The sequence below is a fragment of the Mytilus edulis genome, chromosome 12, assembly GCF_963676685.1.
Source record: "Mytilus edulis chromosome 12, xbMytEdul2.2, whole genome shotgun sequence".
Lineage (NCBI taxonomy): Eukaryota > Metazoa > Mollusca > Bivalvia > Mytilida > Mytilidae > Mytilus > Mytilus edulis.
In genome coordinates, this window is record NC_092355.1 from 49,796,227 (window position 1) to 49,821,176 (window position 24,950).

At 30.9% G+C, this 24,950-nt stretch overlaps 1 protein-coding gene across 4 annotated transcripts in view; it reads left to right on the forward strand.

Moving 5' to 3' along the window:
- The first annotated feature begins 1,442 nt into the window (after positions 1 to 1,442).
- LOC139498713 (cadherin EGF LAG seven-pass G-type receptor 2-like) overlaps positions 1,443 to 24,950 on the forward strand; it is a 31,380-nt gene continuing 7,872 nt past the window's right edge. For 3 of the 4 annotated variants that reach the window (XR_011657995.1, XR_011657994.1, XM_071287241.1), the window contains exons 1-12: positions 1,620 to 1,840; positions 3,893 to 3,967; positions 5,587 to 5,763; positions 7,498 to 7,582; positions 9,008 to 9,162; positions 17,218 to 17,391; positions 17,805 to 17,920; positions 19,621 to 19,813; positions 20,930 to 21,088; positions 22,012 to 22,149; positions 23,476 to 23,598; positions 24,056 to 24,244. Coding sequence is in view for 2 of the 4 variants with exons in the window: in XM_071287241.1 (XP_071143342.1) it covers positions 1,777 to 1,840; positions 3,893 to 3,967; positions 5,587 to 5,763; positions 7,498 to 7,582; positions 9,008 to 9,162; positions 17,218 to 17,391; positions 17,805 to 17,920; positions 19,621 to 19,813; positions 20,930 to 21,088; positions 22,012 to 22,149; positions 23,476 to 23,598; positions 24,056 to 24,244 (1,648 nt within the window). In the remaining 2 variants the exon portion in view is untranslated. Of the gene's footprint in view, positions 1,841 to 3,892; positions 3,968 to 5,586; positions 5,764 to 7,497; positions 7,583 to 9,007; positions 9,163 to 17,217; positions 17,392 to 17,804; positions 17,921 to 19,620; positions 19,814 to 20,929; positions 21,089 to 22,011; positions 22,150 to 23,475; positions 23,599 to 24,055; positions 24,245 to 24,950 lie in introns of all 4 variants that reach the window. The other variant, XM_071287240.1, reaches the window with a different exon arrangement.

Consider the following 24,950-nt stretch of genomic DNA (forward strand, 5'->3'; position numbering starts at 1 on the left):
TAGTTCGTTGCTGAATATATATATATAGCATATACGTGTTTTTATTATTTCGTTCATAAATAAGGCCATATTTTTTTCGTTTAAATTGTTTTACATGTGTCATTTCGGGGCCTCTTATAACTTACTGCATGCGGTATGTTTTTTTTTTGGTCATCGTTGAATGTCGTACAGTGACCTATAGTTGTTAATTTCTACATTTGTATGTCATTTTGTCTCTAGTGGTAATCAAAGCACATCTTCTTATTTTCATATAAAAGAATATGTATTAAAAAAACCCATCAAAAGACTTACAGTAAATTATAAGATATTGTGATTCGTTAATAGATAGTATGAACTATTTTATGTGTCCCTGTTATGTTAAACCAACCAAATAAGGAAAACCCCGGATAAATGTGCTTAAACGTCAATAAACGCTAATTTCCAAAGTCTGTATGCAAACTATAGAAGAGATATAGTGATCACCTACAAATGTATACCCCAACCGCAACAATACAGATCATCATTTTGTTTAGTGGTTGAAAATACTCCATAAGAATGTTCATAAATTTAAAAAAAAGGGTTCTCGATTTTACCCCACAAACGCCAAAATTAGATTTTTTTCTTGCAATCATGTACCATTACTCTGGAATGAAATGAAAAAGGCGATAATCAAATTTCAACTGGCAAATGTGTTCAATGGTTCAAAACAGTACATTAACTACAAAATAGTGTATCTTTCAAACAATGAAGTACCACATAATTCTGGAATGGTAAAGTGAAAACGATAAAAAAACTCGAAATTTTCTAGTGAATTCAAATAATATAAAAAACAGATGTTATCTCTTTATTATTTGAAAAAAAAAAGTGACGGACGGACTAACGGACCGACATTGAGATTCCTACATGTACATGCCTGAACTCTATCGAACTTGGTATATTTACAAGGGGTGTACATCAATCATGTATAGCTTTACAAAATTAGTCAGCATATCGTGGTATTACTGCAGATGAATTTTTTTTAGATTATCCCTCAAAGGACCATCAATGTTTTACTTGAGAACATGACGTCATTTATTTTTTATTTTCAATAGATCAAACACATTTTAGTTCGGTGATTTAAAAGAAAAATAAACAATTTTTAAATATCTCAACCAATTATAGTTTTTTTTATAAATTTCTAACTGGCAGTGCATGAATTAATTTTATAAGCTATTTTCATCCACAAATTCTTAACTCTATTCATCAAAATTAAAATAAAAACTGCTTTCTCAAATTGTGTACATTGATTTCATAATGTAAAGGGTATATTTTGTTTAAAAGGAAATTTACAATCATATACAATGTACATCTATAATTTCTTTTTGTTTGAACTACTGAAAATCTATCGCGCTTGTCCGCATTACGACATACGTAGAAATCGATCATGTCTCCCCTCCGTTTATAAAATCACAAAGTGAAACGGTCTTTTTAAACATCAGCACAAAGACTTACCCAGTCGAACAATATATCGCATCGAAGAAGTCTTTCAAATATTATTTCGTCTTTATTAACTAGTATATAATCAAATCTTTGTACTACGTTTAATATATATTCCTATTTAAAATTTTATTTATATGATTTTTTTTTCTTTTTAAACTTTCATAACCTATACAATATTTGTTATGAATAACCGAACTTAAGCACACATTCTACATTAACGGAAATAATCATGGTGAAATTTCCGACTTAATATTTTGTTTTCATTTTAATTTCGTTGAGTATTATTGAAGACGATAGTGTGTGGAATTTTCAAATTTGATGGATATATATTCTAAAGTTTTGTTTTTGATTCTGTTGTTCTGTTTAATTAGTACCACGTCAGGTAAGTCAATATCTAGAGGTCGCTTCGAAATAAGAGTAGATCTAGAGGTGCGTCATATGTAGTCTACCGATATTGTAAAATCATGTGGATAAGGGCAAGAACACGTTAAAAAAAGGGAGAAAAAGTTGAATTTTTGGTCCTCAATGTTCTTTTTGTACTTGTTTGGCTTTATAACTTTTTTGATCTGAGCGACACTGATGAGTCTTATGTAGATGAAACGCGCGTCTGATGTATAGAATTATAAGCCTGGTACCTTTAATAACTAATTACACATTAAAAACAATTTACAAGAAGTAAAAAAAGAAATGAAACAAAACAAATGAAAAAAAGGGTGAGGTTCCATGATCAAAACGCCTGTGAATCGAACAGAATAGTAAATAGTATAGTCAAGGCGTTATAATAACTAAATTAACAATAAATTTGAACTTGAAATGATGTTGTCGATTGCCTTCCAGATAACATTACAATTTTTTAAGAAACAAAGATTTTATTTAAACTCCCCATGCAATCTCGACATTTCATTTCTTAACTATTCTTCAAGGTCCTTTTTTTGTCATTTAGCTCTTCAAATATTTATTAAAGTACACTCTTGATTTAAAAGAAGCCATACAGGGTAGAAAACTATTAAAAGCCCCGACATGACTTATGCAAAACAATTCAAATGAAAAAACCAACGACCTGATTTATGTACAAAACAATAAACGAGAAACAATTATGGTACACAGCTACATACAACAGCCACTGAATTACAGGCTCATGAGTGGGGAAAGGCACATACAGAATGTAGCGTGGTTAGACATTTAGGGGGAGGGGGCGTCAACCCCTCCCCTAACCTGTGACGTGAATCAACAACATAACACGACAACGAACTTTATATACCCCAACCCATAGTTTTGAAATAATTCATAAATCAATGGCATATTCAGAAAATATCATAAACTATTATGTTATTTTCTTAATGATATTAGTATGAATGCATTAAATACAAAGCTTATGATACCCCAGGGAACATATGCTTGGATGCAACATGAATGTTGTATCGTTTCAACTTGTTTACATCGGTTTTGACATGTTGGATTGATCCAAACATACGTTAATCTTTATGGGTTGAATACAGTGGACGTGCATTGTGAAAGCCTTTACTTGGGCGAAGACATGTTTGATCTATCCAAACATACATTTACGCATCAATATGTACATACGAACGATGTTTTTTATGGAATGTACGTGTTAGTTAATGCATCGTTATGGAACAGCGTTGGTTTCGTACTTAGATATGTACTCTTTTTGCACGTTTTCATACTTTTTGAACGTAAAAGCACTGACAATTATCATTGTTTTGGACAAATAAATATTGTTTATTTACTCGATAAAACTTGGACCACACTCTAAACAACCCGGATTATTCTCGAAAAAAAAACCGGACATACAAAAATGAACTTATTCTCAAATATCCATCTCAATGCAAAAACACGAGTTTTTGTAAAGTGTCTGTTTATATAAAGATATCAAGAGTCCATGTATGCATCTTTTTTACGTTTGCATTGTATACTTACAAAATGTATGAAAATGTTTTTATTCTGTATGTGTGAATAAAAACATTGTAAGGCTAAATTACACTTTTTCCACACAAAATAATGTAGTGATGATAATAACATATCTTTTTATCGCAAATAATAACTTACCATGATTGTATATTAAGTTCAAAAATCTATGTTGTGTCTAACCAGAAAAAAAGGTCTGTTTACAATTTGGTTCATATTTACTCGGGAAGGCCAGGTCTCACTAAGATGCACAAACTTAGGCGGACACTTTACCTACCGTGGTTGTGGTACTGTTATGAAAAATTGCCTTTATTTTTATTATTATTATTATTATTATTATTATTATTATTATTATTATTATTATTATTATTATTATTATTATTATTTTTATTATTTTACTACATTGTATTATTATATTATCATTATATTTATGTTGTTATATATTTCTAATTATCATCATTATTGCTAAGTTAAATTATTTTTCTTATTATTATAATAACTATTTTAGGACAATGTGTAAACAACAAAGTGATTGGTGAAAACAGACCAAGAGACCAAGATAGGAGAGTTGACACAGACATAGGTAAAGGATATATTATTTTCTTTGGTAGACAAGAAAACTGACAAACTAGTCAATTTCCACCTGTCGCAGTTTAAATAATTCGCCATTCCCCCCCACCCCACCCCCTCGATTTTTTCGCCGAAAAATGCCACCGGTGACCGAATGATGATTTGCTATGTGTAAGATCAACATTGTACTAGTGGAGCTCCTGTCATTTAGTTACGGTTATTGTTGATCATGCTTAAGTTTTCATTTTGTGATAATAATGTAATATATATTTCTTGAGATAGAATTTTCTTATATAAGATATAAAACGATTTTATTATGCTTTTTCAAAAATGAAATAAAACGTATGGGTCACCGTGCTTTTTTCCACGCTATAAGTCGTTGAAAATTACCCAAATGTGGTTAGATTGTTCATGAAAAAACACATTTGTGTGCATAATTGATAATCTATGAGATAGAATTTTTAAATAAATTGTGAGAAGGTTTTATATTATGTTTCAAGAAAATAAAAAGAAAAACTTGCTTTCTTGCTACAAGTAAAAATTTAAAAAAAATCGGTATCAGTCCAGTGTATACCTTTTAATCAAGGCAATATCTTCCTTTAAATTGCTTATTTGAAAAAAAGATTCTAAAGACACAAACTTTGACCAATACATTGCAAATCTGTCCCCAACTTTGCAGATTTGAGAAAATAACTAAACCGATTTTTTACTGTGATTGTACAATCCAAGATGGCGGTTTACCACGATACTACCTTAAGTCGACTTCTGCTTGTCTTTATGTAGTTTTTCTTTTGATCATGTTGTTTTACGTTTTGCTTGACAATTGTTTTATAAAAGCCCCTATGGTATCTTTTCCTACTCTTTAACGATTGAAACAACATACACATACCAATGAGTTATAAAAAAGTACGCTAAATGACCATTCGTTAACGATGAGAAAATATAAAAAGAAATAAATTTTGGTAATGCACATTAAACATTAATTTTATTAAATCAAAATCGAATAGTGTAATATGAATGAAACGATTTGATTATTCACACAACAATATTCCTTACTTTCGAAGAACACAACCAACGAAAAGTCAGTGACATGTTATTAATAATATCACATTGTTTGCACTACGGGGAACACAGTAGTTTTACATTTTTTAAACTTCAGGTTGGCCTTTTGTGTAGGTAAATGAAGTCAACTTAGGAGCGCTGTGATTGGATGTATGGAATATATTCTTTTTTAATATTTATTCATGTATAGCTGCAGTGTGTATATTTACAATATAAATTTTGAAATCCATGGAAATATTTTTTTTAGAATCATTTGAAGAAACTTTTTCTTAAATTTGATGTAAAATGACGGTGGGCATACAAAAGCTCGTTGGAAGTTGGTCATAATACTATTCGACTTCAATTTATTAAACAGAATAATAAAGTTATAATACCACACATAGCAGTTTTGTCCATGTTGTTATTATAAAGAGTAGTACTATTAGAAAATGTTAGTATTGTCGCCTATGGAAGGATAAATACTTCCGTTTTCCCAAAGCTAACACACAAAAGTATAGACACATGTCTATGGTTTCGGAACAGAAACGATCAATATCCGGAGTTTGGTAATTATATGTACCTTATTTTCAGGTTTGAGTATTCTTGCAATATCGAATGATAATGAGTTCAGAATAAACTGTTGTGGATTTGTGAAGGAATGGAACTTTTATGTGAAATCGAACTCAGGACAACTTCGACTTCAAGTATGGAGACCAGAAACAAGCCCATCGTATTCGTTAGTTGGCGAAAATATTGTTAATGTTGCAAGTAAGATATATATCACCCCAAAATATTTTTTTTTGGGTGGAGGGGTTGTTTTGCTCAGTCTTTAGTTTTCTATGTTGTTTCTTGTTTACTATTAATTGTGTTTTCATTTTTATTCTAAGCCATGGCGTTGTATTATTTCCGATTTATGAGTTTGACTGTTCCTCTGGCATTTTTCGCCACTCTTTTTTTTTAAACTATTTGAATGACAAAACTAATAATTGATAGACATTTTTAAAAACAGAATGATAACGTCATTCAGAGAAAAAATAAAATGGAAATAAAAACATCACACAAGTGGTGCTGAATTTTCTCTACGAACTTTGTAACTGTTTAGGAACTTCATTAAGAAGGATTTCCGTTTTTAGAAAACTAAATATCATGTTTATTAATAAAAATAATGTGTATCTACAAAAACACACGATACCTACTAATTTTCGTTGTTATCATTTTTTAATTCGCCTTTTAAGAATCTAGAGGACTATTGGTAATCTCATTGTTCGTGCACCAAAATGAAAATAACGTTATGTCATTGGTGGAATTTCTATTGTTTATCACGTTTTAAACCAATCACACCATTTTGGTGTACGCTATTGGAAATTTTACCCAGAATGCATTAGATTGTAATTCGGTGAATTGTGTTTTTGGAAGCACACTTTTGTTCATCCAACGCTTGATTCGAGTCTATATACATGTAGAACATGTATATCATTGGACATTTAAGTTCTATGTAAACACAAACCATAATCTTAAGGCGGAGACAACATTTTCAGTAGTTTAAAGTTCTGTTATATTGACAAAATTAGATCAGACATAATACGTTTGTTTGAAAATAATTTGGACAAAATAGGCAAAAATGTGTTAACATACACCAAAGACGATAACACAATTGAATTGAAAATTCAAACAAACATACAAATAGTTCTTAATAAAAGCAACAACAGTATACCGGTGTTCAAAAGCTTTAGATCGATTGAGAGAAAACAAATCGGGGTTGCAACTAAAAAAGACTACAAATAAAGTTATTGATGTTGATGGTAAATCTGAAAGTTAACCTTTTTATTATACATACATGCATAAACATTTGTTGAAGTACATTCCTTATTTTGTACATGCTTATACATACATATAGGAGCCTCTGGCCTTTGTTAGTCTTGTATTATTTTAATTTTAGTTTCTTGTGTACAATTTGGAAATTAGTATGGCGTTCATTATCACTGAACTAGTATATATTTGTTTAGGGGCCAGCTGAAGGACGCCTCCGGTTGCGGGAATTTCTCGCTACATTGAAGACCTGTTGGTGACATTCTGCTGTTGTTGTTTTTTTTCTATGGTCGGGTTGTTTTCTCTTTGGCACATTCCCCATTTCCATTCTCAATTTTATACATACATACATACATACATACATACATACATACATACATACATACATACATACATACATACATACATACATACATACATACATACATACATGTAAATACATAGATCTTTATATAAATATAAAACGAGAGGTATGTTTAAATGTCAGCTGAAGTTCGTCTCCGTGTGCGGGTTTTTCTCGCTGTGTGGAAGAACCCATTAGTGACCTTCAGCTGTTTTTCCCCCACTTTTTGGTCGAGTTGTTGTCTTTTGACACATTTCCAATTATTTTCTATATTTTGAAATAAAAAGCTTATGTAATACTATGTACATTATTCAAACATGTCAAGAAGGAAATTATTTTAAATAAATCAGATGCAGAATTAGACTCTACAGTGACAAGACCTATTGCAAATAGCGCAGATTGGATTCCTGTTAAAAATGGAGATATTTTAGGCTGGTGAGTTGTAATGAAGTAAGGAGAAAGATGCTATTATCTCCAAGTTAGTGTTAACCTTTAGCGTTTTTTTAAGTAGTTTAAACTCATATTATGTAAAGTACTGATGCAACTACGACTGAAAGTCCGCGGAAAAACTCCCTAGTATACAAATAGTGCACTTATTGGTCGGACGTAGATATTGGTATGCTCAGTAATTGATATATAAATATAAAAAAATGTGAAAACACCATAGAAAAAAAACCATGGCATTTTGTAATGTATTGCTTGTGAAATGTTATCTTAAATGCGACCTATTTGAGCAAGTAACATAAAATTCATAATTGATTGATATGCAAATTTAAAAAAATGCTTAATATGATATGTTTATGTTGTTATCCTGTTTGTTTATGTATTATGCATGTTTAATTTCTGGCGTGTTTTAATTTTAACATAGATATAGATAGACGAATTTAGAAATGTGCGCATGTTTATCTGGTTTAACTCTCAATGCATGTTAAGAAGATACAAATTCAGTTCATTTGGATCATGTATACAACAGTTGTTCTTTGTTCTTGGTCCTTGTTGGTATTTCTATTTTTTGTCTTCTTCAGAAGCGTCGGTAGTGGTTGGTTCAAGTTGTCTATTGTTCAGTATTTTTGGTGATTCCCGTTCCTTTGTAGACGTTTTAGAAATCCACATGCTAAGGTACCTTTAGATTAATGTATGTTTACAAAGTTAGAGCAATATTCCAGCAGCGCCTGTATTTGGAATGTATGTCTCCTGTTATAATTGCATTGATAGAAGGTTTGCTGCTCAGTTTAAAGATGTCACAAGTGGTGAGATTGAAATCATCCCATCGAAAAATTTACAGACAACCATCAGGAGTTAGTTGATTTTTATGGAATATCTGTTTCAGAGATGACGACGGATATGTTCCCATTGCCTTAACCATAATCCGTTCCTCTTCATCGAATGTGACCTTCCAAATTAGACTTGTCACCTGGTTTGTACAGACAACGGGTGCCACCTGTGGAAATGTACCTTGAAGTTCTTAACCCTTTTTTTTGGCGTTCAAAGCGCGTATCAATTAATTTATTATTTAATAAAAAAAAACCCCAAAACATCCCATAAATTAATGTTCGTTCCCTTACCAAGTAAGTAAACCTTGAACATGTATGCAAAGTTTATATGGATGTGTACACAACATCATGGTTACCTACCATACCCAAAATCTTTAGACCAATGATAGAGGGACAAGAGGACAAACAGTGGAGGGAATTACGGGTGGAATATTTAACTGACGAACGTATATACAAGTAAATATAATGTACCATACTATCGTAGGCGAGCATAGTTAAGATAAATACAATTTACGAAACCAACATTACTTATAGAGTGATAGAATCAAAATAAATATTTATTTGAATGTAAAGATTTGTATTTTAGGTATACTCAAGGTGCACCCATGGTTACATATGATAACGGAGGACAGGTGAGGAGAGTTACGGGAAGTGTTGTCGCATCAAGCACACCATATGATTGGGGATCAGTAACACAAACAACGGGAAGAGATTACGGAATACATGCAGTTCTTTCTCCGGGTATGTATGATCGAAAGAGCTACTCGTTAGTTTAGGTAGCACGGTAGTATTTGCATTCCAGAATTTAGGTTGCTCTTTTGTGTAACCTACTTAAGTAAATGTATCTGAACAGGTTTTTGACGATATCAAAAACTTAAAGTAAACGGTCAAATTCATTTCTGAATAGTATGAAAGTACTTCAGTTAACTGTTTATGTAGAATATTTGGCAGACTAATAAGTGGTGAAAATTCTATAAAGGCAATCATTATCTCTTGTGGGCCAGGACATACTACCGTTCCCCCTTTATATATAGCGTAATTAAACTACAAACTAAAAACGGACACAAAATTCCGGAAACACAAAAACGTCACGTATAATATAGTTCAAACAAAAAGGTTATCAGGAAATAAATTATAAATCAGTTATAACACTATGAGTGAATGCTCTTATAAACTTTAAATTCTACTACATTTAAAAGCAAATTGTACTACATCAGAATGTCGACAATATTAACAAAATAAAGATTCAATAAATAGTTCCATGATTACCGCTGATTGAAAGGTGCACCAAAACATACTGTTTAAGGTTTTCCTAAAAAAATGTACCTGTAAGTTAGAGATTAAAAGAAAACTACAACGTACATTCAAAAAGTTGAAGGTCCACAGAAACTTTCCAAACCAAAAGATATATACTTTGTCAACCAAAGACACGAATCGAAAACAAATTTTACTTAAAAGGCATTGTCCGAAAAAAATATGGTTGGTTTAACACGGTTTTAACTAAATGTAAATAAACCTCCCACTTTTATGTCAGTTGTTTAAAGTTCCGTTATGTTGATAAAATCGAACGATGAACCCAAACAGACATTATACGTTTTTATAAAAATAATTTGTACGAAATAGGCAAAACTGTGTTAACATACACCGAAGACAGACAACATAATTGACCAAAAATACATATAGCTTTAAATAAAGGCAACAGCACAACCGGTGTTCAAAAATTTTAAATCGATTGGGAGCATTCAAATCGGGGTTGCAACTAAAAAAGACAACAAAAAAGTCGATAGTAAATCTGAAAGTTAATCCTTATCTTATACTTGTTATACATATAAGCACTATATAGTAATGATGCTTGCATGGAACTTTGACGTAGCACTACAACGATGACCGAGGTTGAACTAAGGTACATGTATGATAAAGAGTCAAATAAATTTATTAACACGTTTCCTTATCCTAAACTGTAACATTATCTACAATCTAATACTGCTTATGAACAATCTCATTGGTAATCTGAAAAATAAATAAAAAAAACAAAAATATATATCATGCTAAATCTATCTTACAATGATGTCAAGTGTATTTTGAATTATTATAGTACTTATAAGGTATATGTAAATAATATTTTCCTGATAATTCATCTCCTTTCTGAACAAAATTATAAGCTAGACAAATAAATCAACTTAATGATTTTTAGGATACAATTGTTTTGTACTTTTTTTCACTATCAGGACTGGACCTTATATTCCCAAATTTCGAACAATGACAAAATACTCAATCTATCAGATTTTAGTTAGAGGTAATAACACATATTTTCGAAATTGTTTATTGAAAACAGGCTAAAAGTTATACGAAACACTAAGATTTTTCTACCTCAATTCATAAATGGCTTTATGCGATATGGATTTTACTCACTGTTGAAGACCGTACGGGAACCCATAGTTGTTAATGTATGTGGCGATTGGTCTCTTGTTAAGAGTTGTCTCATTGGCAATCATAACACATCTTTGTATCTTTAAAGAATGTTTATTTGATCATTTTCTCGGATTTTTAGGTTTCCATGATCTTTACAATATAATTGACTTAGGTTTAGAACAAACTCTATTGAAACAAGAGCCAACAATCATTCATATGTAAACGAAAGGTGCGTCTGGCGTACTACATTATAGCCTGGCATCCTTGATGATTTGTTTTTACCTTTATTTCGACAAAGTAATCCCAATTCATGGGGGGAAATATGTTGAAATAGGTATATATGGTCGTTTTTGTTTGTTCATGGAACAGGTGTAGACATATTCAATCATCTAATGACATAGTTATAAATAAATAAATAAATAAATAAATAATCTTTATTTCAAGAGGATGATCCCATTAGTTAAAACAAATCTTCCTGAGAGTCCTCAAAATAATAATAACATATTTATAAGTACATAGAGTATTATAAAGTTATATTATACACAATATACAATTGTATTAAAATAATAACGAAAAAGCATATTAATTTGCACAATTGATGAAAAATTTGTAACATTTTGTTTTAAAAGATACAAGTGTATTACTCATTTTTATTTCATTTGGTAAACTGTTCCATATTTGAGAACCTGAATATGTAAATGTTTTCTTTAAAAAAATTGTTTTTGGTTTTGGAAGATTTAATAGTTTTTCATCAGCTGAACGTAAGTTATAATTTTGATTATCAGTAAAATGAAAATTTTCTTGTAAATAGTTAGGAACCATACCATTTAATGATTTAAATACAAGTATTGCCTTTTGGTATTGAATGCGTTTTTCCATATTTAACCAGTGTAAACTATTAAACAATAAACTGGATGATGTCATTATGTCAGCTTCTACTATAACCCTAGCAGATTTCTTTAATAACTTATTAAGTTTATTTATTCCACTTTCACAACAGCTTCCCCATATATTGCAACAATAATCAAATAATGGCAGAATATAAGCATTAAAATAGATAATACGTATATGCATAGGTAAATATTTTCTTATCTTTTGTAATAAATTGATTCTGTTTGATATAGTACATGACATTTTATCTATCTGCTGATTCCAATTTAGGTTTTTGTCAATATATAAACCAAGAAGTTTTTCACAATCTACATTTTCTATTTGTTCATTTGAAATATTTATATCTAAACTGTTTCCATTTGAACAAAGCCTTTGTTTTGAACCAATAATCATTGATTTACACTTTTTGGCATTTAATTTCATACAATTTTGCGAACACCAGTTTTCAATTACATGAATATCATTTTGAAGGTTAGAAGTTAACTGAAGTAAATTATTACCTTTACAATGTAATGTAGAATCATCTGCATATAAATCTATTAATGAATGTTCTATATTAAGTGGTAAATCATTGATATATAAAATAAATAACAGAGGGCTCAGGATAGAACCTTGTGGTACCCCAGTTTTTATGCATTTAGTATTAGACATGACGTTATTGACCTTAACTTGTTGGCTTCGTTCAAACAAGTATGACTTAAACCAGTCTAGTGTACAATTTGAAACATTATAGTATTCAAGTTTTTTCAATAAAATTATGTGATTAACCAGATCAAAAGCTTTCTTTAAATCTAAAAATATAACTCCGTTTATCTCTCCATTATCTATATTTGCTAACCATTCATCTACTAATTTAGTAAAAGCAGTAGTACACGAATGTTTAGGTCTGAAACCTGACTGTGTAGTATTAAGAAGGTCATTACTATCTAAAAATATATACAAACTATTAGCTATATGTCGTTCTATAATTTTTGAGAGACAAGGCAAAACTGCTATTGGTCTATAATTATCAGGATTACAGGCATCGCCACTTTTAAAAATTGGGCAAACTCTTGCAGTTTTAAAAATACTTGGAAATTTACCACTTTTGATGCTTAAATTAAATATATATGTCAAGGCTGGTGCAATGACATCGCTGCACATACTCAAAATATTTGGTCCAACATCATCTAAACCAGTTGCTTTAGACTTGTCAAGTTTTTTTAAATACATGTTTACATCTTAAATACTCATTTCTGGTATAATGAATTTTTCACTACCCGTTTGTAACTTTGATTTTACAAATTTATTGAGTGCATCAAAACTGGCACCATCATCATTATTACATAATTTGTTATCAACTATACCTTCAGCAATATTTGTGAAATGCACATTAAATGTATTTGCTATATCAACGTCATTTTGAATTACACTATTTTTATATTCTAAATGCGTGATATTATTATGTGCTTTTTTAGGATTTAGACTTTTGACATACTTCCAAATAGTTTTACTATCTTTACAATTTGAAATAACATTTTGGAAATATTTTTTCTTTGCCTGTTCTACTAAAAATGTAACCTTATTACGCCAAATTTTATAATTATATATATCACCAATTCTTTGAAAATAATCTCTTTGGTGTCTAGCGCTATTTATATCAGAAGTCCACCACTCTGGTTGTTGGGTGTTTTTTTACCCTTTTAATTTTCTTAGGAGCATGTTTGTCTAGGGTGCTGAGAAATACATTATACCAATAATTAGCTGCTTCATCAACATCTCCAATCGATTCAATGAGATAAAAAGGAGTATTTGTTAAATTTTCAATAAATTTATTTTATCAAATTGTTTGAATGATCTATATTCTATGGACAAATGCTCCATTTTTGATATTTTTGGGTTAAGTTTTCTTGTTACGCAAACAGGATAATGATCACTGACAGCATAACTAGGCACCTTTACTTCTATAATATGGTCTACATCGGTCGTATATATATGGTCTATGGTAGTTGCACATTTATCTGTTACTCGTGTCGGTTTATTTACAATTTGTTGTAAACCATACAAATTAATACAGTCCTTCCATTTTTGGTTTCCGACAACTGTATGATTTATATGTGAAAAGTTTATATTAAAATCTCCTAAGAGTATAATTTCTTTATTTTCCGCAGACGCTTTATCTATTTCTTTTTCAGCTGAATCGATCCAAGATTGAAATGAACTCGGTGGACGATAAAAAAATGCCTATTAAAATAGAGTTTGTGTTTGGAAATTTAGTTTCAATCCATAAAGATTCAATACTACTTATTTCTAAATCGATTCTTCTCTGATGACATACACTATTTCGTATGTACGCAATGACACCTCCGCCATAATTAATAGCGTTTCTATCTTTTCTTTCTATTTTGTAACCTTCAATTTGTAATGTTTCGGTACTAATTTCATTATTTAAAAATGTTTCTACCATACCAAATATATCAAATAATTGTTCATATTTTAATAGAAATTTTATTTCTTCAATTTTTGGTTGTAAATGTTGAATATTTAAACAACCTAGTTTAAACCCTTTTTTAAACAACCAACTTGCTTCATTATTTCTACTTTTATTTACCGAACTAGGTGTTTTATTTTGACTCTTTCTATGTCTCTTTTGAGATTTTCTCCAATTATTATTATTACTGTTGTTTATATTATCAATGTCTTTTATATTACATGAACATTGTATACTACTACATTTATCACATAACAGATTTAAAATATTATATCTGTTTGAAAAACTAGAACAAGCTAAATGCTACCTATGAACACAATCTGACTTACGTACAGAGTTTGGTGAATGATTGTTAAAAAATGGTGCTCTGTCTACATTTTGTCTTTTTAGCTCATTATTGTTTTCCCACGAGTCACGAGAGTTCATATTGAGATCATTTCTGTCCTTTACGTTTCTGGGGTTGATTCGTGAATGGTTGAAATTTCTTCCGTCTGTTGTATTCATGTTGCTCCGAGATTGATATCTTGGTTTTGCAGGGCTCCTTCTGAAGTTGTTTGCGTAATATTGGTGACTGGAACTTTGATATATATTTCTGTTTTGTTGGTTCAAATGATGCTGTATTTGTTTTCCCTTGAATACTTTAATTACTTTATTAACATTTGCCAACAACTTTATTGTTCCATATCTATTTAGATGAATGCCATCTGTGGTGTAAAATGATTTAGCTATATGATCATCTTTGTAAACAAAAGATTCATAATTTGATATGAATTTGACATCATTATAATGGCAGATTTGTTTTAGGATTGTGTTATATTCAGTGACATCACATTGTATCCTTGGCAATATGCCAGATACAATTGCTCGACAGTTTTGACATCTTACAAAGTTAATGATTTCTTGGAAAATGTCCACAAATTGTTGTACATTCATTTTGCTACTTGCATCATTGCCACCTACATGAATTATAATTGTGTTGTATGAACTCAGATCCATACTTCTTATGTCTTCGTATAAATCTAGTACATTTGCTCCTCTGTGAACATGGACATCTATATAATCTTTTAATTTAGACGGGTCAATTCCTTTTAGGACTGAACTTCCTGCAATTAAAACCCTAATGGCAGTTTTGGTTGGGTATCATACACAGGATTTTGTGGTTCTTCATTTATATCAGCATTTATTGACTGTTCTAGTTCATGTGGATGTTCTTGTAATATTGTTTCACATGTTGTTTTTGGAATTGTTTGATCTTCATCTAACATTGGGGTACATTGGTTACCGAGATTTTCCTCCGGCATAAAGCTCTTTTGTAATTTAATGGTTTCCACTTCATACAGTTTTATTTTATCACTGATGCTTTGTGTTTTTCCTTGTAACATGTTAACTTTTTTTTCCAAATTTTTATTAACATTTTGAATTTCTGCTTCAATGTCTTGCATCTTATTCATTGATTGTTGGTCATGTTGCTTGCGCACCTTTGCTAAAGCTGTCATGCGGTCATTTAAAATTTGAATGCTACTCGCATTTTATAAATTATTTGCTTGTATAGATATTCCAATTCGTCAACTTTGTCTTTCAAATTTGTAACAACAGTAGTTAGTTTGTCTAGTGTTGTAACGAAGTCTTGAATATTCAACTGTGGTAAATTGTTACCAGTTCCATCTAAATATGTACTTTTATCCTCTGAATTAGTCGGATTTATATCTTTCACTTGTGCTTGTATATCATCTGGAATATTTATTATAGGTATAGCTACTGACGAAGTTGACGGTTCCTGATTTGTATTTTACGATACATCCTCTTTTATTGATTTTATTGTGTTGTTATTAGGATTTGATATTTGAATGGTACCGGGGTTTAAATGTTCTGTTTTATCTACATCTATAACAGAGTTGTTGTTGCAATCTTCTTTTCCTTGTTTCTCCATTAAAATCACCTCTTCGAAAATTTTGTTTAGCTCATTTAGATTTACATCTTTCCCGTTTATTTGGCATTCCTTCATTTTAACTACAATGACCGGAAGATCTGTTTCACAAAATATGTTCAGTCCTTTTCCATTAATAAGTACAGAAGATGTTGTGAAATATATATTAATACAATAAGATTTACGCTTGATAGATCTTCCCAACGAATCAAGACCTTTTTCGGAAACTTTAATTTGTTCTTCAACGGCATTTTTATTATTCTTATCGCTGATTGGAATAAATGCGATTTCTCTGTTATCTCCTCCATTTGTATTCAGATGTTCATAATAGTATGTGCATGCACGTTTAAACATTTCAAAACTAGACGTGCTAAAAACCAGCCTAAGGCCACCACCGGTCAATTTAAAACTTAAATGTTCTGATATTGTTGCATCTAGTTTCTTGGTCAAGGCCTTTGATTTATTTAAAGTGTAGTCTCTTGATATATTTTGATGTTGAACAGTTTTGTTATTATCTGTGCTTTGAATTTTTTTCATGTTTGACTGTTATTGTTTTTGTTGCTAGACGCCATTTTCTTAAACAATTGTAGAACGTAACACACACAATAGGAAAACGTTACGGAATAATCAGGGTTGTTATTATGACGTTACTCGTTGGAAACGCTTCAAATCATTTTGAACAGCAATATCGTTTCAAAATAAAATTATTAAATTAGCACAGTTTAAGATAAATATTTCTCGCCAAAAGCTTCTTCAAATTCAAATGAATATATTGTACCTTTTTTTCCGGAAGAATTCCGATCATAATAGGTTAAATACACACTTTTTTTGCGGAGCAGTTTTCAAGCAGCTACGCCATTGCACATCCGGGTAATGGTAAAACATATAACAATACACAGTGCTGTTAAACAACTGTAACAATTGTAAATTAGTCATAATATGTATCATGCTCTTGTCCATAATGTTTATATGGGTTAACAAGACTTTTTTATACTTAAATATATTAAAACAGTACCTACATATGTAGTTACCCAAGAGTGTGTTCTCTCCTATAAGTGTATGCATTAGTAGTTTGATACTTTTTTTTTCTTTTCAGGAAATTCGCCATCAATAACCAATTTAGCTACGACATTAACCCTCAACTACAATGATGACGTTGCAACAAATACTTTAGTTATAACATTGACGGTTTCGGATGCCGACATTTCAGATACACTTACCACAACCATGACAACATCAACTGCATATTTTACTTTTAGTTCGACAACATGTAAGTATAACCAATTGTCAATCTTGAAGATGGATTTTATTAGAGAATGTACCATTGTCTAAGTTTTAATGCAAATTTGATTCACCTTCTCACTTTAGAGATACAAAAGAAAGCTCTTCATTTGGCCTTTTAAACATTGTTATTATTCGAGCGTCACTGATGGGTCTTTTGTAGACGAAACGCGCGTCTGGCGCATATACAAAATTTCAATCCTCGGTTCTATGATTAGTTTATTGATTATGTAATCGGACAAATAGATGAAAATGATATTTGCAGAAATATTGCTCTTTCAAAGTTGCATTATGTGCATAAATCTAACCTATCTTCTGTTATATACAAACACAAATATATCATTAGAAATTTTACCTTATAAATTTCGTAAGAATATTTTTTCATATACTACTATCTTACAGTGGAATTAAGAACTGCTCAGACTTTGTCCATCACAACTCATACCATGAACTTCCGGGTAACCGATACATGTGGCCATACAGACACCGGAACTGTGAAAATCATAGTCACCAACAATGTAAGTATACCTAAGTCTATGTTGGTGAGTTGTCGTATGTAATTACTACTGATTGATTCCGCTAGTGGATTACATTGTATAAGTACGTACATTTCCGGAGCACAATATCAGAAAAAACGTATCTATCAGCAAGTCAAGAATATGTGTAAAACCAGTAAATATATCATATATCAGAAGTACAATATAAAACAAATAGTTTATTCATGTCTCACCATTAATATAACGAAACATATAACAATACACAGTACATAACATAATATAAAACATTTAATGTCATTCTCAAAACAATTATGAGAGACGGGACACATTGAGTAGAGTTTATATCCGACTATGACATGTATTAGCTCTTATTCGCCCTTGTACACAACCAGTAGTGAATCAATATAAGAGAAATTATCATATATGCGAGCAACACCGGCAAAAACTCAGATACTACTTAATAATCATTGATGACGTTTTTAACAGTCATATACAACTGAAACTGACGGGTTTAAAGTAACTTTTCAAGTACTAAGTTTATAATTTAAAGTATTTTGAAAATTTGTCAATATGGTGGAAATATAAACACTATTAAACAAAAGAGGGGTTTAGCTAGCTATTTAACCCACATTCTAATATGAAGTGCTTTTTTCGCTTTGTAAACAACACCGTGATAAAATAGTCGATATATCTATACTTAGCGCAGACTCAGAAATATACATAATAATGGCTGTTACAATATATTTCCAACGTAAATCCACATGTATTGGAACCTATTTGCAAACCCTTTGCCGATTTTATTGTTTTAAAAATTGCTATTAAAAAAAAATAACTTGTATTCTTATTCGGATGGATAATAAAAAGGAGTAACGCACAAGAGCTCGAAGAAAGCAACAAAATAAATATAAATTAAAATTCCGCGAAAGTCTATTACTGATTTTGGCGCATTTAATTCATTTCAAAACATGAAGTCATACAAATGAAAACGCTAGAGTTGTAAGTTTTCTGTTACGTGAGCTATCCAAATTCGTATAATATTGTATTTAAATTGATTTTTGAGGTAGGTTTTGTTTAATTTTCTATTGTATTGCATTATTCGCATATTTACTGATTTCAGCAAGTCAACATGGCGGCTCCTTGGTTACGAAATGTCAACTTTGGATTTGACGGTTGCTTACGAGAAAAACATGTAAATTAAAAATGGCAAATGTTGGGTTGGAGAATTAAACAGATTTTTTTTAGCGGCTATTCACGAAATAATCCATGCAAACTATAGATTTATTAGAATGCTGGAGCTTTATCTACCGGGGAGTAAAAAAGAACAGCCACACACACAGCATACCCATTCTCGCTTTAGTTTTTTAATGACCGTATTTGTCCTATTAGAATCGAAATAATTCATGGAAGCCATAGATTGCTGGAAATTTACACATGGCCTGGTCCGTGGTATTCGTTAATTTTATCCCTCGCTAACGCTTAGGATAAAATTCGAATAGTACGGCCCAGGCCATGTGTAAATTTCCAACAATGTATGGCTTCCATGAATTATTTCTTAAATTAAATTTTCAGGAGTTAAACAGTTGTCTTCCAGTTGTCCGTTGTTTGACAAAGGCAATCGTTTGGTTTTGTCAGGTTCAACATTGTTAAATGGACTTCCCCCTTAAATTTTTGAATTTCCTTTTGTGTTCGGTATTTAACAACTGATTTTTGTTTTTTTACAGCCACCCGTGATTCATAACATGGCTTCTGCAACGGCAACAATCAACGAAGCTTTAGTAATAGAAACAGAGTTATTTGCCATAAATGTGACAGATGCCTCCGCCGGAGACTTTGTCACTTGTGAAGTTACTGGAGCCTCAACGCCAGCAGATGCAATTACAAAGTTTTTCATTAAATTCATATCTGGAACTGCTCGTAAGAATTGTTGTGTTAATGTTTACAGCTTTTTAGAAAATGAATCACATTTGTAATACAATATAGGTTATTCTAACTACATAAGAACGCCTCATTGATCAAAGAAAAGATTGTGTAATAAATCATAAAAAGCGCATCAATCATTTGAAAATAATTAATACTCGTTGCAATAAACAGGTGGTTGCAGACCTTGCACGATTTGTTTCTTCCGAAAAAATATCTTATGATCAGAAATTGGAAGCTTTGTCTAAAACTTTAATTTTCTATTATACTTCAGACTGTAAATGATGCTTTATATTATACAGTCATGTAAATTGTTTTCACATTAATGTTTTGCTTGATTTTTCTTATATGTATACTTTAAGCACATTTACATTTAGGTTTAAATTTTTTGTAAGTACTAAATTAGTTGATAATATAAACCAATGTTAAGTAGTTTTTTTTCTTCAAATTCCCACTTTTACCTAAGCGAATTAAAATAAAAGAATGCTATGTTGATATGTTCACAATTCCCCAGGCAAAGATGAGTTAAAAGGGATATTGCTGTTTTCTTGAAGTTTTTGGTTTTTGTGTTCACAAACTAAATCCTTTTTGTTTTGTTTCAAACTGATGTTATCAAAATATCATGCACTATCTACATATAAAAACGAAGATGTGGTATGATTGCCAATGAGACAACTTTCCGCAAAAGACCAAAATGACACAGAAACCAATAAATATAGGTCACCGTTCGGCCTTCAACAATGAGCAAAGACCATATCGCAAAGTCAGTTATAAAAGGTCCGTAATGACAAATGTAAAACAATTCAAATCGTTTTGTTTTTCGTTTATATTTTCATTTCATTTAGCTTTCTATTTGGTTTAACTTTATGCATAGTGTCAACCATAAAAATCTGCTTAACAAATCTTTCTATTGAAAAGAATAAACAATGAAGTGGTTAACAGTTTGACTATGCGGCAAGGGCTTTGTTCATTGTTGAAGGCTGTACTGTGACCTATAGTTGTTAATTTCTGTGTCGCGTGTTGTCTTATGAAGAGTTGTTTCATGGCAATCACACCACATCTTCTTTTTTATATTCATTGTTAGATTGAATATAGATTTCATCATGTTTGCAGAGTATGGAATTTTTGTAAAAGACCAACCTGGGTTAGATTACGACACTGCTAACCTGTATAATCTAGTTATCGAATGTACAGATACTAAAGACTTCGACAAGGAGGGTTTTACTGTATACATCACCAGAAACCAACAGCCGTCTTTTGATAATTTACAAAGTAAATATTAATGAAAGTATTACTTTTTCAGGGGAGTTTATTGATCTGGCACAGTTATAAGATTCATTTAACTACAGCATAAATCGAATTTTGAGACCTTACTTTGGTTAAATAATTTAAATGATCAAAAAGCCGCCTACCATGACAAAAAAAAAAACTTTTTAAAACCCAGACGAACAGACAAAGAAAAACAAACAATACTTTATTTAGAAAACTAAATTTCACCAAAAAGGAGTTGCATTTATAAAGAGGGTTATCTTTGTCAATGTGAGTAATTGTAGTATTGCAAATCACAAGTAAAGCAAGTGAATGTGTCGTATTTCGTAATTCTAGAGTAACACAGGAACGAGGAAAAATGACGGGATTATGCTGATAACAAAAAGAACATATACATGATATAATAACACAATTTTATATGAAACATGTATTCCGTAAGAGTTTAACAATATATGATTGCGTCCGTAATTTATATTAATAATAAAAAAATATCTTGGACTTGAGTAGCTTGGTAATTTTTGCAAGCATACTTTTCAGCCAATTAAACTAAATCTGTCACTATCATTGGTTTCAAAAATAGAAAAAATAGTTTGATACGTATTAAAAGGCTACAAAAATTTGACATATAACAAGGTATCATGAGCCCCCACCAACCTCTACAAGGATTTGTAGGTGTTTAATGCGTGCATAACCGTTACGAATCCGTGTAAAGTTATCACGCGTGATTTGCTTTGCGTGTGGTGATCGCATAGCAAGAAACGATGACATTATCTATGCACTTAGTCTCGTTACTTTTAGAGTACATGCAATTCTCTCAGTTTTATTTTTTTGAACCTTGATTTGTCTCAACGGTATCGATTAACGAGATTTGAACATCGGCAAGTTACTGTCGCATTAATAAGCTTTATCAATAACACACTTTATAGACCAGATAACAGTATCAACAACAGCTGTATCCATTGGAACTATTGTCTTCAATGTCAGTGTTAGCGACCAGGAAAATGATCAGTTGTTTTATAGTATGGACTGTATACCAACTGGCGGTTCATTTATTATTCACAACTGTAAGTATGAGATGGAAAAGATGATACAGCCGAATTGGTCTTGATGCAAAACTTGTCGCTTAATCACCCAATTATTTAAGAAGTTCTAAGTACATGTACATACAGACCAGCCACACAATACCAAAAATCATCTTTCCCTAGTATATCACAACATTGCATTCCCCATTTAATTCATGCATATGTATACTATATAACTTAACTGTTATAAGGCAGCCAGGAACATTGCTGAAGATAAAACGGTCGTCAGGTTCAATTTTTTTTTATTATCAAAACTATGATGTTTACGTCTTTTGATAAACGCTACATTATTACATTGTTCATAACTAGCAATATGTCTTTTGATAAACGCTACATTATTACATTGTTCATAACTAGCAATATCATGAATATAGTACAAAGGGATAACACATATTGTCGCTAGAACAACAAATTCGAAATAAAAATAGTATATGAAGACAAATAGTTTATCACGAAAGAAGTGTTAAATGGACATTGAAAGCTAATAATTGATCAATTATAGTTACTAAAGAAAAATGTTAGTTTTTTCACCTTTAACATTGAAAGGAATACAAAGTAGTTTGACCTCCAATATATTCCATTTTTAATGGTATAGCATATATTTGAAGGTTTTGTTTACTTCTAGTTTCTAGTTTTAACACACCAAGACAAATTGCCCATAATTTTTTTTATGTAAGGGATATACTTTTTCTATTGAAAAAGCAAACTGCAAATTTCGTTTTAGAAAATTGGAATGAGGTTTAGAATGTTCAAACATTTCGGCCTTTACCATATCGAAAGAAGCATCATTTATGAAATTTTAACGGATGCAGTTACATTAGTTACGTTTGATGTTATTTGTTATGAATGATACTTAGTGAAGTATTATTCATAACACATAACATGATACTTAGCTATATAGTGAAGTATTATTCATAACAAATAACATGATACCTAGTGAAGCATTATTCATAACAAATAACATGATACTAAGTGAAGAATTATTCATAACAAATAACATGATACTTAGTGAAGTATTATTCATCACAAATAACATGATACTTATTTAAGTATCATTCATAACAAATAACATCGGACGTTACTAATGTAACTGTAGTCGCGTTAAAATCTAATATCTGAAGCGAACATTTTGTTATCTTAAATATTTGTTTTTAAAGTATATTGGATATTGTTCCATGTAAAGGTACCTCCATATCCATCGATTGTCATAATTCATATATTGTTTCACTGTAGATTCTTATTTAAAATGAGCAGAATAATCAGTGTTTATTAATGCAAATGATCACAATATGTTCTGTATAATTTTAGCTGGGGCTGTTGTATCAAATGCCGATCTGACAGGGTCAACAGTGACAGGCTATGACTGTAATGTTTATGTCAACGACAGCTACACCCAAGTAGGACCTCGTATACTAACAATAACTATAGCTGGTACGAACACTATATCCTCAGAACACTGCACCTTTAAGATGTTTAAATATTGACAACTGGCATTTTTTTTCACTCATTTACTGGTAGTTCTGAAAATATGTGTATACATTTAATTTGTTTTAATTCTAAAACTTATTTTACTGAGTGAACATGTTTATGATGACGGTTATTCCAGAAACATGTGTCTAAACCAGGAAATGAATAGTTTGAAAAGTATGCAGCACACTTTATAATGCTTTGGGCAATTGTATAATAAATTTATCATCGATGCAAAACAAAATGAGATAGTGCCGTTTCTAGAAAAAAAAATGTGTTTGAAAAATGAAAAAAACCACCCAAAAGCTATAATATGCAATTGGGAATCACTCAAATTGAATACAGTTTATAGTTAAAAAATGACGTTAGGCATTGATCACTCACTCTTTATTTCATTATAATATAAAAATGTGTTTTATAGATATAAACCACGCCCCTGTGATAGACAACCTTCCAATAGGAACACCGGTTTCAGTAGCAGAGAACGAGGCTTTAGGGGCATCAGTTTACCAAGTGTCAGTTTCAGATCAGAATTCCTTAGATACTCACACCTACACAGGTGCATTTGTGCCGGGACTTTTTGCAAATTATTTTGTAATTAACTCAAACAGTAAGTAAATATACTATGAAACTATATCAGTTCATATTTGGAGCAAAAATGGAGAGATACAGTTTCTTGCGTTTAAAGATTTGACTTTTTTTAAATGTAATTAGGCTACGGTACAATATTTATACCTTTTAATTATTTTTATACACGGTTGGAGATACAAAAAAAAAAACAGCACCAATTTACCAAGAACAATGTGACACTACAACATATACAAGAAGAATTATTTAGAAAACATAACGTTTTCATGTGAATACTTACATACTCAAATATATGGAGAAACCGATTTCAAATTGTTTTAATGTTAAAGGTATCGAATGTCTAAGGCGAAAAACATACCATGGTCAAATGCCAGACAGTGGTGAGCAAATTATTATACTGCTAAACCTACATTGATTCCAAATGATACATAATTTCTGTACCATATTAAAAATAAAAGATGTCAGCCGAATGTATATATTTAAAAATAGAGGAAGCACAACATTAATGTTTAGTTTATATCTCATCAGTCCAGGTATAGTAACAACACAGTGGTAGTGAAAATAATTCATTGGTTATAAAATGAACGGTACCAATTTTGTTGCACCTGATGCGCATTTCGACAATACATGTCTCTTAGGTGATGCTCGTGGCCAAAATATTTAAAATCCAAAGCTTATATAAAAGATGAAGAGCTATAATCCAAAAGGTCCAAAAAGTATAGACAAAT